The sequence below is a fragment of the Arabidopsis lyrata genome, assembly GCF_000004255.2.
Source record: "Arabidopsis lyrata subsp. lyrata unplaced genomic scaffold ARALYscaffold_6, whole genome shotgun sequence".
NCBI lineage: Eukaryota > Viridiplantae > Streptophyta > Magnoliopsida > Brassicales > Brassicaceae > Arabidopsis > Arabidopsis lyrata.
This window is the reverse complement of record NW_003302550.1, coordinates 3,028,961-3,042,036: the sequence shown is the minus strand read 5'-3', so window position 1 is coordinate 3,042,036 and position 13,076 is coordinate 3,028,961. Positions and strand designations below refer to the sequence as shown.

The following is a 13,076-nucleotide window of genomic DNA, read 5'->3' as shown; positions in this document are numbered from 1 at the left end:
TCCATTTTCTTACTAAATTTTCATGAGATAAAAAGATTAATTGTATATATATCAAATATGAGTTTGGTTTTAAAGTTCATGAGGGGTTATGTAATCGTAGGAGGATGGAATCATAAAGAGCCTAATGAAATAATTGTTGATGTTCCCTTGCCTTTAAGACTTACTCTTTCCAATATATATGTGGGGACCCATTTTAGTGTTCCTCTCCCAATTTCAATAATTTGGTTATATATACTTATAATATTTGCATATATAATCATATATGTATATTTGACAGATATATATATATATATAACATATATCATTCATGCATGTTTGTAAAAATATTGTAGATATTTCGTCATTTTTGTTATTTAAAATAGAAAATTTATATATAAACTCATAATATTTAACATTTAAAAGCATTTCTTTATATTATATATTATAGTTAAATTTAATTTCACTTTGATTCCCATACATATATGTATATTATATAGAGGTGGGTAATGTTTCCAACAAACCCTAAGCACAACTTTTAACAGCAAGGAGTTTTCTTTGAGTTAGAGGGACACAATAGCCATTATTTTGTGTCTCAAGAGTCAAGACTGTTTTTTCACCTTCCTTTTAACTTCGTTCGAAAGGGTTTACTAACTTTTTGTCTCACTTTTTCTTATTTTAATATTCTTAAGATTGATATTTTAAGTCCGTATATACCGAATTTTTATATAAATTCTCATCAAAATTTCAAGAAAAATCAAATTATATGTTCGAAAAATAGAATATAAAGCATAAATTTGTATGCAACAAAACACATGTATCTCTCTCCGATATAGAGCCAATCTAATTATAGGTACCATTTTTAGTATACAATTAAGTAACCAAATGCCAAAGCAATGATATAGAATTTTAAAATTGTTTCCTAAGGAAAATGATGTTTTTTTATTAATTATGAATCTCTTTTGCCGGAATAAAGAAAGAAAAAAGTTTTGAAAAACTAGTTTTCACGTAGAAATATGAATTTGACCTACAAAATAAGTCATATCGACGAAGGTGGAATGGTGGATCGGTCAGAGTTTTTGATTGAAAATCATATCGGGACCCATTTCATTACTCAAACTGAATTCTTTCCCGTTTTTTTCTTTTTTTTTTCTTTGAGTTTTTCAAACTGGTATATACAATTGTATATGCTAAAAATGGTAACAATTACGTAACAAAGCTAATTATACTTTGACCACACAAAAAAGGATATTAATTATACTATAGTTGTGTTACTATCCAGATTTAACTATTGTATAATGTATACAGATTTTGGGAAAAAACAAAAACTACAATTACATGTACGTATTTGTAACTATTTTTATTACCAGTCAATCTAATTTGTCATGCAGGTCTTCTCTCTCAAATATATAATTTTCTAGAAATAAACAAAATAATTTTATGTAATCTGCATAAAGATTAGTAGTGTAATATTTATAAAACCAGCAAAAAGTAAATAAATAAAAAGAAACATGACATATCGAGTAGTAGTAGTGAGGAAGTCTTAAATTTCACTATAAAAACAACATCCGGTGAGATACCACACAAATTAAGAAACCAAATAAAAAAACCGCATTCCAAATATCTCAATCTTTCTTCAAACTAACAAGTATGGTTTCGGTGACATCCGAAGCATCAAGGAGCCGATCAAAGAAGGTATGTGTTATCGGAGCTGGACCGGCGGGGCTAGTCTCGGCAAGGGAGCTAAGAAAAGAAGGACACAAAGTGGTGGTGTTGGAGCAAAACGACGACGTAGGAGGTCAATGGTTGTATCAACCAAACGTAGAAGAAGAAGATCCATTAGGAAGAAGTAGTGGTTCCATTACTGGTGAACTTAAGGTCCATAGCAGCATTTACTCTTCCTTGAGGCTAACCTCACCGAGAGAGATAATGGGTTATTCGGATTTTCCGTTTTTGGCGAAGAAAGGGAGAGACATGAGGAGGTTTCCAGGGCATAAGGAGCTTTGGTTGTATCTTAAGGACTTTAGTGAAACTTTTGGGTTAAGAGATATGATTAGGTTTAAGGTTAGGGTTGAGTTTGTGGGAGAAAAAGAAGAAGAAGATGATGTGAAGAAGTGGATTGTGAGGAGTAGAGAGAAATTAAGTGGTAAGGTTATGGAAGAGATCTTTGATGCTGTTGTTGTTGCTACTGGTCATTACTCTCACCCTAGATTGCCCTCTATCAAAGGTATATTATTGTTGATATTATTTCGCATTTAATCATCTTATCAATAATAAGTCTAGTAGTTGATATTTGTTAGTTATTTGCTATTTATGTGCATGTATGTATGGTTATTGATTTGTTTATCATGTTTCTTTGATGGTTATAGGAATGGATTCTTGGAAAAGGAAGCAAATTCATAGCCATGTTTACAGGGTGCCTGATCCATTTAGTAATGAGGTGATTGAATCTCTATATCCTTAAGTTTAGTAATGGTTATGGTTATGATGATGGTGATGGTTATGATGGTGATAGGTGGTGGTGGTGGTTGGGAACTCAATGAGTGGACAAGACATATCAATGGAGCTTGTGGAAGTGGCAAAGGAAGTTCATTTAAGTGCCAAGACACTTGATATATCTTCTGGCCTTTCCAAAGTCATTTCCAAACACTCAAACCTTCTTATTCATCCACAGGTTCTTTTCACTTAAATATATACTAATAATAACGTATGTGTTTTGTTTTTATGTATAAAGCTGGATTTAAAAGTCTCATTCTTTGATTTTTGTTTTGTAGATTGAATCTTTAGAGGATGATGGGAGAGTCATTTTTGTGGATGGATCTTGGGTCGTCGCTGATACAATTTTATATTGCACCGGGTAAGATTTAGAACTTATTAAAACGGAAAATCTTATCGTCATCTATTTATTTATATGATTAAATATTAGTTCATTAAAAAACAAATTTCGCATATATAAACAACTTTGAGTGAATAGACTAAAATTACTACTTTTTGTTTCCGTTAGAGAAGACAAATAGTGAAATAGATGATGATGTTTAAAGTTTCTCAGATAGTGTTAAACCGTAATTAGTTAAGTTAAATTTAATTAATTGTGTTGTGGCTCTGTGGGGTATTGTGGTCTTGTTTCATGTAAGGAAAAAAGAACAGGAAAAGAAATAATAAATCATTGGGATCTGCATGACATTGCTTAACTTAGATATTCATATTCTAGAAAATCATATCGATGGAAATCTTTCGGTCGAACAAAAATACTAGTACATAGTTATTTATACAAAAATACTATTCTTAACAAAAAAAAAAAAAAAAGTGGGAATCGTAAAAGCCAGAATGAGTGGGCTACAAATCTTTTTTACATTGGTCGACTCAATTCATTTCCCCTAGTTCTTGGGGCCATCATACTGTACAAAAAATAATAATCAACTTCTGTCATATGTTTTTAGATCTTTCAAAATGTATATTTTGTTTATTACTTTAGTAATAATGTATATGTTGGGGGACCAAAACACAGGTACTCGTACAAGTTTCCATTTCTTGAGAGTAAAGGAAGAATAGAAGTGGATGATGATAGAGTTGGTCCACTCTTCGAACACACTTTCCCTCCTTGTCTCTCCCCTTCTCTCTCCTTTGTCGGTATCCCCAGAAAGGTCGTCCTTTATTTTTATCTTTCGGTTTTAACCTAAACATCATTAGTCTTTCTCTAAACAAAAATTAACAAATTTTTTTTGGTATTTTGCAGTTGATAGGATTCCCATTCTTTGAAGCACAAGCAAAATGGATAGCACAAGTTTTGTCAGGAAAGTCATTTCTACCTTCTTCTGACCAAATGTTACAATCCGTTGCTGAATTTTACCGGTCAAGAGATCTCGCTGGAGTCCCTAAACACAACACTCACGACATTGCTGATTTCACGGTAACTATTATTTATACCTTCCTCACAAAAATTTCAACATTTATTTTACTCTTGATTTTGCTGCCCTACTAACACTTTTTTTGTGTTTGAATCTATTTGCTTATAGTATTGCGATAAATATGCGGATTATGTTGGGTTTCCGCATTTGGAAGAATGGAGAAAGCTACTATGTTTGTCTGCTCTCAATAATTCACAGGAAAATCTTGAGACTTATCGTGATTCTTGGGATGATCATGAACTCCTACAAGAAGCTCTTCAAAGCTCTCATTTTACAAACCTCAATTCTTGATAATATCCATACATTTATACATTTGTTTGTCTGTTGTTTCTTTTTTTTTTTTTAGGTTGGTCTGCCTATGTTTCTGGTTGATATTTATATCCATACATTTGTTTCATTCATTATAATACAGTGTCATAACCAAAATCAATGGAAATCTCTATTTTAAAAAGACATCAATATGGTTCTAAACATTCTCCTCAAAAATCAGAAACCATAATATATTTTGAGGTAAAAACTAAAGCTTAAAATCATTAATTAAAAACACAATGGCCATGGTCATGGTAATGTGTAGAAGACTGATAATGATGGTTCATGAGAGAAATCTTGCGCTCTTTTAATCTCTGATGTTGTAACTAGCTTTTAACTTTGTTTTGCATTTGCTTACATATGCAGTATAACTTCTTCAGTACCATCTCCAGTTTAAAACAGATTCATTGCCTTTTGATGAACTGATATTCTAACAGTTTAATATCTCCTATGTAGTCTTCATATCTAGAACAAGACTTGTTACAAAAAGCATCATCTTCCGTAAGATTCTTGATTCTCCGAAAAAACATGAAGCAAACTATGGTAAGTAATGTAAATTACATCTTTAGTTTGGCTATACTACTTGGTTGATGATCATATGCTTAAAATCAGCAGCAGGTATTCTAGAGCCTCGTCTTCGCTTTTTTATGGCTCCCCAGTCAACGCCCGTTTTTGCTTCCCCCAAGGAAGTGAAAGCATCTATTGGTTTAGGAGGAGAGCTTTTGCGCTTGTTCTTGGGGAACCCACAATTCCATTTTAATTCAGACGCTTCAATTAGCTTTTCTATTACCTGCAGATCCTCATTGGCTTCACATTCTGAAAATGTTCCTAAACTCGGGTTATCATGGTGCTGGTCATCTTTGCATTTCCGCTTCCCCTGCCTGGCTCGGCTTCTCCTCTGCTTTTTAAGGACAATGCTGGAGACTGCTGCTATGTTGTCTAAAGAGTTCAATCTCAGATCTGTCTCCTGCTCCTCTAGCTTCTTCTCTGTCAGCTCCAAAAATTCTGTTTTGTAGTCCTCAGCAACAGAAGAAGAAATCTCGGCGAACCAAAGTAGATTTCTGCTTAAAGAAGTGATACAATCAGCCGTTTCTCGACCACACTTTCTAGACATATCAACTATGGCCTCAGCTGCAGATACTTCTTGATAATTTCCCTCTGTAACTAGAGATATCCTTCTGCTCTTCTTCCGTTTAACTCTTCCACTCCTTTTCGCGACTACCTTTTGACCCTTACTGGATTTCATTTGTGGTTTACAATGCCTTTTCTTTCCTAGATTAGTCCCCTTTTTTGCAGATTTTGCCTCAGACAAAGAACTTGAACTCCCTTTCTCCATACTCGTTTGATTGCTTTGAGATTCTGAGGTGGCTTGAGCACTCGATTGCGGGTCATGATCTGAGCCTTTGAAGGTTATCTTGCTTGGACAACGTTTTACCTTCTTCCTTAACCTTGAGCCTCTCATCAATGACTTATATCGCTTGTCCAAAAGTAAAGTGCTAGTTAAACATGGTAGCGCTTGGACAACCACTCGCGGCTGCTCTGAACCGTGCTTTCCATGCAATGAAACTGAAGAAGACCCTCGAGGTTTCTCGGTTTCAAACTTCTTAACAATAGTTATTTCTTCTACGAATGAAAGGGGAGACATATTCAAGTCAATTCCGTACTCTGCTCAAAATAAATACCAGAACAATTAGGCTTCATTCAATACATCAAGAAAGTGTAACAAAAGAAGAAACATATATGTAAACATATACTTCCATTTTCTTACCTTCTCGACATTTGACAGATTCTTGCGCTTCATCCATCCCGTTGGAACCTTCTACTAAACTTTCTCCCTCATTCTTTGTATCAGACTCTTCTTCAATTTCATTTGATGTAACTGTACTTAGGAACTGATTGAACACATAATCTGAATGTTCCTCGATCTTGGCCGGTTCATTCAAATCAAGTAGTAGCTTACTCAACTGCTTACCCGAATCAAGAGACATCCTTTTCAGAGATTGCTCTTCCAAAAAGTTTTGAGCTTCATGAACTTCTCCAAGCATATCATTATACTCAAAAACCGGTACTTCAAGATCCAAGACCTTCTTTTCAAACTTGTCAACCTTGTTATCTACAACAAGTCTAGGAATGTCTTCTTCTTCATGAGGCAAATTCCTAGTTTGATACGCGGAAATGCTCGAACTCATCCAGTGTGTCCTAGGGATATGCAAACCAGAATTTAAGTACAAGGCCTTATGATGCCGAGTTTCCTCCATTTCAATCATCAGTTCCTTCTGCTTCCGATACAGACGATGAAGCTCATAGATCTGAAATGAAAATGTATCAAACTCTTAACTTGGAGGAAACAAGAAACAACAAAGATGAAGCATTACAAAGAAAACGCACCTGACTTTCAAAGACAGATTCATGTAAAAGCATGGTTTGTCTCAATGCTTCCTTCACTTGTCTAAGATAAAGATCACTATACAAGAAAGAGAATGTATCATTAAGATTCACGTTAACGCCGTATCTATTCGTATCAATGTCCTGTATAGGACACAAACTCCAGCCAGTTCTCGCATCCGTAGTATCACGGTTTGACCCAAGGAAAAAGCTGTTCTGCTGCATTCTTCATTCACTTTCACACTCTGCACCAAGAAAGAAACCTGAATCAATCTTATAAACTTGCATGAACCAAAACAATTCATTAAAAAAAAAAAAAGCAAAACCCACAAGGCATCATCAAATCTGCTTTTATTTTTTCTCTAACAAAATTTGCAAATGTGGAAGATGAGGTTTAAGATAAGATCTCAAAGACTACTAACAACACTTTTTTCACAAGTGGGTTCTAAAGCAGCAAGGAAGGTATTAAAACAAAACATTAAAGACCTAGAATGAAGCAAAAGATGAAACTTTGAGCTAGATTCCTAGAAGAACATGAAAGAAAATACAGATTTTAGATTCTATAAGAAAAAAGAAAGAAAGCAGAACAAAAAATCTGCCGAAGAAGAACCCCAGAAACCTTACGAGCATCAGCAAAGTGATTAAAAATCAAAACGAGAGAAAGGATCTACCTTTAGAAAAAAGGAACAGTTTTTTAAAATCCGAAGAATAACCAAAATTCTGAGATTTTAACTAAAAGCTTCTTTCTTTTTGCTTGAGGAAGCTGCTGTCTTGGAAAAAAAGCTTCTTTTTATTTTATCGGGAAAATGCAAAAAAGAGAAAGTGGGATATATCACCACCAAAAGAACAGGGATCTATAATATCTTTTTTCAAAAATGTTTTTGTTTATCAATGTCGATGAAGAAAGAAGTGCGTATCCGAGATCTGCTGGGCCATTATCTTTGGAGAAGAAAGAGACTGGGTCGCAGGAATATGGAGAATTTTATCAGAAAACTTAGACAGAGACCTGTGTGAGAAAAGACCACTCTTAGAAAAAAAGAAAAAAAAAAAAATACTACTTTTTCGCCTCTCTCTGATTCTTCTTCTTCTTCCTCTTGTCCTTTTCTTACATTTAATATCTCCTTACTTTTCCCCAAGTCAGAGAAAATTATTCTCTTTTATGATTTTATCATATTTCGTACATTAGAAAAAGTGAAAAATTTACAGATCCAGCAAACCAAATCCTTATTTATTGGAAAGAATTAAAATCAAATTTTATAAGACAAACCATCCGGTCGAACCGGTTGACTCTTGGAAGGCCTTTTAAATGGGCCAATTTAGTAAAGAAAAAACATTGTCGAACGGTCCACACATAAAATAACGGTTGCTGACTTGGGAGGAGGACTTCTGTTGTTCAGAGTCCCAAGTTCGAGCAACGATTAGTATCAAATATTTTAATTGATGCAATCGATACTTCCTCATTTATGAAAATTGTTACAAGCACTGACATCATTTTTTAATGCAAATTTCAACAATCTTTTTTCTTTTTCTTTTTTTTTTTTTGCAACCCACACATTTTAACAACACCAAGCAGTGAAAATATTTACATAACTTGTTTATATCAACACAAAATATCTGAGTTACCACACTATAGTCAGTTATATAAACTCCGCTGCTCTTTTTTAGTTATATAAACTTCGTCTTCTCCTTTGCAGCTTTCTTCTTCTCCAACTCCGCTTGCTTGATATTCTCTTCGTGTGCTTTCTTAAACAACCTTATAAAACTCAAGAGAGTCGCGGTAACTGCAGCAATATCGATCACCATGTATTAATTGTTATTAGCTACATAATAACAATGAGCTAGCTAGCCACTTTCTAATGTACGAGCACAAAAAATGAGGATGGACTAGTTTATTGTTTCCGAGGCATACCTTTGTCAAATGGATAATGTTTAGGATCCTCGCCAAAATAGTGTGCAAGTGCATCAGCGTTTCTTCCCTGTCGTCCATCACAAGAAACAATAACAAAAATCATTTCGGGATCAAACACATTGTCAAAGGTAAGGCACTTGGAATCTAGTAGTAAGAGGTTGACAAAAGTTACCACGACGGAGTAAAGAATCGATACAGTTTCTACTTGAGTCTCAGCAATGATTATGAAGTCCTTCAATAACTGTCGAACATCAAACTAGATTTTAGCATCCGGAAGAAGTTAAGTAGATAAACAAACCTAGCTGAAGAACTATTTCTGGCTGGTATATATTGATTTTACAAAATGATGGAAGATTTAGTTATGTGGCAGAGTCATGGACCTAATCTCAAATTTATGATTGATAAAAGATATGCAAAAGATCTAGAAGATAGAAAAACAACATACTTTACGGAAAACTTGAGAAACAGGACCATCACTTTCGGATGCAGTGAGCTCCTGGTTCAGTTTTTCCAATCCTTTGATTATAGCTTGTATTTCCTCAGCCAGAGACTTCAATTGTATCTGAAATAGACAGGACAGCCAAATGATGAGCTAAGAACGGAAAAAGTAGGTACGTACAAACTCGCAAACCTTTGAAGCTGATTCCAGACTTTCAAGATCCTTATGGAAGTCTAGTAGATCTGATGCCTTGGAAGCAAGGACCTGGAAAAAGAAAAGAGGATTTCTAAAACAAGCCCACTCATTAAAATAGATGCTGCATGCTTCTTTCTTTCGATTGTAGTTTACCTTGCAAAGATAATGCATGAGAGTCATGTTGCTGTTAGAAGCACGTGTGTCGCTTAATTTCAATAAACTATCCAACTTGAATCCCACGGCACTTCCTGCAGAAAGCAGAGCAAAGGGTCTTTATCAACCACATTTTTTTTTTTGTGTTGCGTTAGGAAATATCTTAAGCTTAAAATAATATGATACTCACCCTTGGCAGTTCCTTGGTTCAATATGTTCCCCAGGCAGAGAATAGTTTTCATAATCTCTTTTAGCTTTTCTGAAGTACGAACCTGATGAACAAGAAATGAGAAGAAAAAGTCTGAGAAAGAGAAACGCAAATGGACTGCAAAAAAACTTAAGAGTTAATGATTATTGCAAAAATCTTACCTCCTCACATGCAGAATTTATCGCATTTAAAACTTTTTTGAGTTCTGTTATCTGCAAAGTAATCATCATAAGAAAAAAAGGATCAAGAATCTACATTCACTTAGGCACTGATGAAACCAAATCTTTATTTCCTCCAAATAACCAGATAGACAGATCATAACTCTATTTATAGGTATTACCACCGGACCTGAGTGGCAAATTGAATCTTGAAGGAAAATACTCTCAGCTTTGATTCTAGTCGTGGCACCTTCGTTAGCTCTTGGACGTACTGCGATAGCAAAACCGATGACAGAAGGAAATGAATTAACTGAGTAAGCTAGTTACTATCCATATTTATTGTAGGAACCAAAAACAATGCAAGATTGATAATCTCAAGACTTCAACAGACCTGCTCCCACTTTCCCAAGGTCCCCTTGTCATCAGTGTAGGTCTATTATGACCAAGAACAAGAACTCGTGTCAATAAAAAGTGAAGAATTGATATATTTCACAAAATGATTTCCAAAATAAAGACAGAAGTAGATAACAATGCTACTCAAAAGTCAAGAGGTAACCTTAAGAAGCTCTATATCCTCCTTGGTTGGGAAAAGGTTTATAAGATCCTCTATTTGATCAACATCTAGTACAGACTCATCATCCATTGCAAGAACTGCAGCCTTGATGATGCAAAGAATAATGTGAACAAATTATCATTAAAACATTAACCAGTAAATGACTTGTACTCTAGTAAAGTAAGTTTTGGTGCTTACCATCATATCAGGCAGCTGAGTATTTAATAACATTAGCCTAATTTCCACGTCAGTGGCTCTCCTAAGGTCAATCTTGAAAGCCATATATAAGAAAACAACTCTTCAAAAAGTCACTCGTTTATGACAAAAGTCTCCACCAGAACAGAGCAAGTTAACATATCTGACAATAACCAATTGTGTTAGGAATATTTCACTTTACCAGTGGCTTTTTTTCAGGTTTTGGTTTAGCCACAAGAGAGAAAAGGGTCTTTATTTCTGATACATCAAGTTCTATTGCACTAGCAAAAAAGAAAAAAAAATGATGATTAGTTGCAAAGCAATGGTCAATGATATGTGCACTTTAATTCTTCCTTCTTCACTCCATTGAAATTTTGTTTCTTCAGGGGATTACCAGAGAATCTGTTCATCTTTGATATTGCGGCATTCTTGTCGTCTCTGTAACTCATCCCAAACGCTCCCCGGCAAAACCCTTGCCAGTTTGACCCAGTGTAATCGCTTCAGGGAGGACTTTTGTTTAGCAGGAAGTGGAAGTGGGGGTGGAGGAGGAGGTGGGGATCCTACACATATCAGAAGACGTGGTAGCAGTGGCGTGGACTTTTTTTTAGCAGGAAGTGGAAGTGGGGGTGGAGGAGGAGGTGAGGGGGCTCCTACACATATCAGAGGACGTGGTGGCAGTGGCGTTTCTCTAGGCATAGGAGGAGGGGGTGGTGGCAGTGGTACTCTTCTACGCATAGGAGGAGGGGGAGGAGGAGGTGGTGGTGGAAGTTGTACTCTTCCACGCATAGGCGCCACCACAGCATCAGCGCCAGAGATCTAGACAATCGACATTGGATCAAGAACCAAACAGACGATTTAGTATATTTAACAACAAACAGATTTCTTCACCGATTTAGATCAAATAACACTAATTTAGAACAACATTTCCCAGAAATAGAAGAGAATGATCAATCGCATAGACTTGTGAAAGCACAGTTGACTTTGTGCAAAAGACTTTGAACAGACGACAAGACAGAGTATTGTCAATTTCAAATTAATAACATATGCTTATAGAGACATTCTTAGTACAATTACTCAGATTTCTGACAAATCATAACATGCTTTTCAGTCACTTGTTTATAGCTACATGACCAGAGTCTCCAGCAAATTAAAATATCTGACAATAACCAAATGTTAAGAAGAATTTTAATTTCACATTACCATTTGAAGTTTATCGGGTTTTACCTCAAAAGCTTCTCGTCGACTTGCAGATATATCAGCCGGGTTTTGTACTGCAGCAGCAGAGATAAGGGCCTCTATTTCTGATACATCAAATTCTGGTGCACTATAAAAAAAAAAAAAAAAAAAAAGAAGAAGAAGGATATAATTGTCAATAAAAAAACTCAGGAATTTATCTGCCTGGTGCAAAAGAAAAAAGGAATGCAAACTTAAAAAAGTTAGTCTAAATACGTTTGTGCTTCTCCTTGTCCCTCTAACTCGACCCATAAGCTTCTCAGCGAGGTCCTCTTCTGATAAGACTTATTTTGACCTAGAGGAATTAGAAAACAACGAACTCGTCCAGCACCCTTAGGAGGTGGAGGTGGAGGTGGAGGTGGTGGTGGTGGCGGTTGTACTCTTCTACGCATAGGAGGAGGAGGAGGTGGTGGCGGTGGTGGTCTTCTACGCTTAGGAGGAGGTGGTGGTGGAGTTGGTACTCTTCCACGCATAGGTGCCACCACGGCATCAGCGCCAGAGACCTCGACAAGCGACATTGGATCAGGAACCAAACAGACGATTTAGTAGATATATAACAACAAACTGATATCAATCGAATAAATCTAATTCAGAGCAAACAATGATGGAAAAAGAATTCCCAGAAAATATAAGAGAATGATCAATCGCAGCACAGTTGACTTTGGGGAAAAGACTTGTCCAAAATTCGAGGGACGAAAAGACAAGACCGAGTACTGTCTGATCCATTCTTTGAATAATAAAAAAAATCTCGGCATATTTATTGACGGATTCATCATCTACCCAAAACCACCAAGTCAGGAAAAGAGTCGACGAAGAGAGACCAAACTGGCCAAGGAATGAAATGAACAAAAGTCAAAGAACCCCATAAGGCGAAGGTCACGTGACTCCGTAAGTCATCAATGGGCCGTTAAAATTAAGCCCAACCTTTAATATGTAGGTCTCGGCTGATTAAAACGAGACTGACTGGTAAAAAAATATGGTCTCGTAAGACACAGACATTCCCCACTCCTTTATTAAAGTTTTACATCATGAAAAAATAGCAACCAGACATGAATGTTAAGGGTTACTAATACCGATTCAATTATATACTACTGTAAATGTGATATAATAATGGCAATTGGGGATTACTTAATGATGTTTGCAGTGACTTATTTTAAATCAATAATAACGTGTTTCGACAGATGGGAAATTCACAAGTTGATCGTAAAAAAAACGTGGTTGTAATTATAAATATAGTTTTTTACGTTTCCACGTAGGCTTAGACAACACCTCCTAGATGTTAGACAGAGAAGGGTCTGGTCGTGTGTCTGAACCAAGTCTCGCTCTTTCTCTAAAGTCCACTACGCTTACGTTCGTTCCGTAGAGTTCAATTTCAATTACGCAACTATGGAAAATCAAAAAAGCTTTTTGTTTGCTATTATTAAATACCTCTAAAAATATGAATAAACCCTTTTG

General features: G+C 35.6%; 3 protein-coding genes across 6 annotated transcripts; 1 reads left to right on the top strand and 2 right to left on the bottom strand.

Moving 5' to 3' along the window:
* Positions 1-1,447: 1,447 nt before the first annotated feature.
* LOC9307361 (flavin-containing monooxygenase FMO GS-OX-like 9) lies at positions 1,448-4,285 on the top strand. Its single transcript, XM_002873278.2, has 7 exons — positions 1,448-2,203; positions 2,346-2,416; positions 2,492-2,650; positions 2,751-2,833; positions 3,485-3,620; positions 3,713-3,886; positions 3,993-4,285. The coding sequence occupies exons 1-7, from the start codon at positions 1,627-1,629 to the stop codon at positions 4,173-4,175; spliced, it is 1,383 nt and encodes a 460-aa protein (XP_002873324.1). The 5' UTR covers positions 1,448-1,626; the 3' UTR covers positions 4,176-4,285.
* A 271-nt stretch (positions 4,286-4,556) lies between these two features.
* Positions 4,557-7,593, bottom strand: LOC9307360. 3 transcript variants are annotated; one of them, XM_021023156.1, is made up of 5 exons: positions 7,250-7,593; positions 6,582-6,823; positions 5,962-6,502; positions 4,755-5,858; positions 4,581-4,658 (listed from the first exon to the last, which is right to left on the bottom strand). In XM_021023156.1, exons 2-4 carry the CDS (start codon positions 6,801-6,803, stop codon positions 4,768-4,770), a joined length of 1,854 nt encoding a protein of 617 aa, XP_020878815.1. In that variant the 5' UTR covers positions 6,804-6,823; positions 7,250-7,593; the 3' UTR covers positions 4,581-4,658; positions 4,755-4,767. The 3 variants fall into 3 exon arrangements, with proteins under 3 accessions (XP_020878813.1, XP_020878814.1, XP_020878815.1); XM_021023154.1 differs by having other exon boundaries at positions 4,557-5,858; XM_021023155.1 differs by lacking the exon at positions 7,250-7,593 and having other exon boundaries at positions 4,557-5,858; positions 6,582-7,178.
* Positions 7,594-8,015: 422 nt separating this feature from the next.
* Positions 8,016-12,506, bottom strand: LOC9309392 (putative formin-like protein 15b). 2 transcript variants are annotated; one of them, XM_021023232.1, is made up of 16 exons: positions 11,838-12,500; positions 11,613-11,712; positions 10,783-11,204; positions 10,591-10,669; positions 10,392-10,463; positions 10,197-10,298; positions 10,032-10,073; positions 9,831-9,911; positions 9,644-9,694; positions 9,465-9,546; positions 9,275-9,369; positions 9,119-9,190; positions 8,933-9,049; positions 8,660-8,728; positions 8,488-8,554; positions 8,016-8,359 (listed from the first exon to the last, which is right to left on the bottom strand). In XM_021023232.1, exons 1-16 carry the CDS (start codon positions 12,137-12,139, stop codon positions 8,244-8,246), a joined length of 1,869 nt encoding a protein of 622 aa, XP_020878891.1. In that variant the 5' UTR covers positions 12,140-12,500; the 3' UTR covers positions 8,016-8,243. The 2 variants fall into 2 exon arrangements, with proteins under 2 accessions (XP_020878891.1, XP_020878890.1); XM_021023231.1 differs by having other exon boundaries at positions 9,119-9,369; positions 11,838-12,506.
* Between the last annotated feature and the right edge of the window lie 570 nt (positions 12,507-13,076).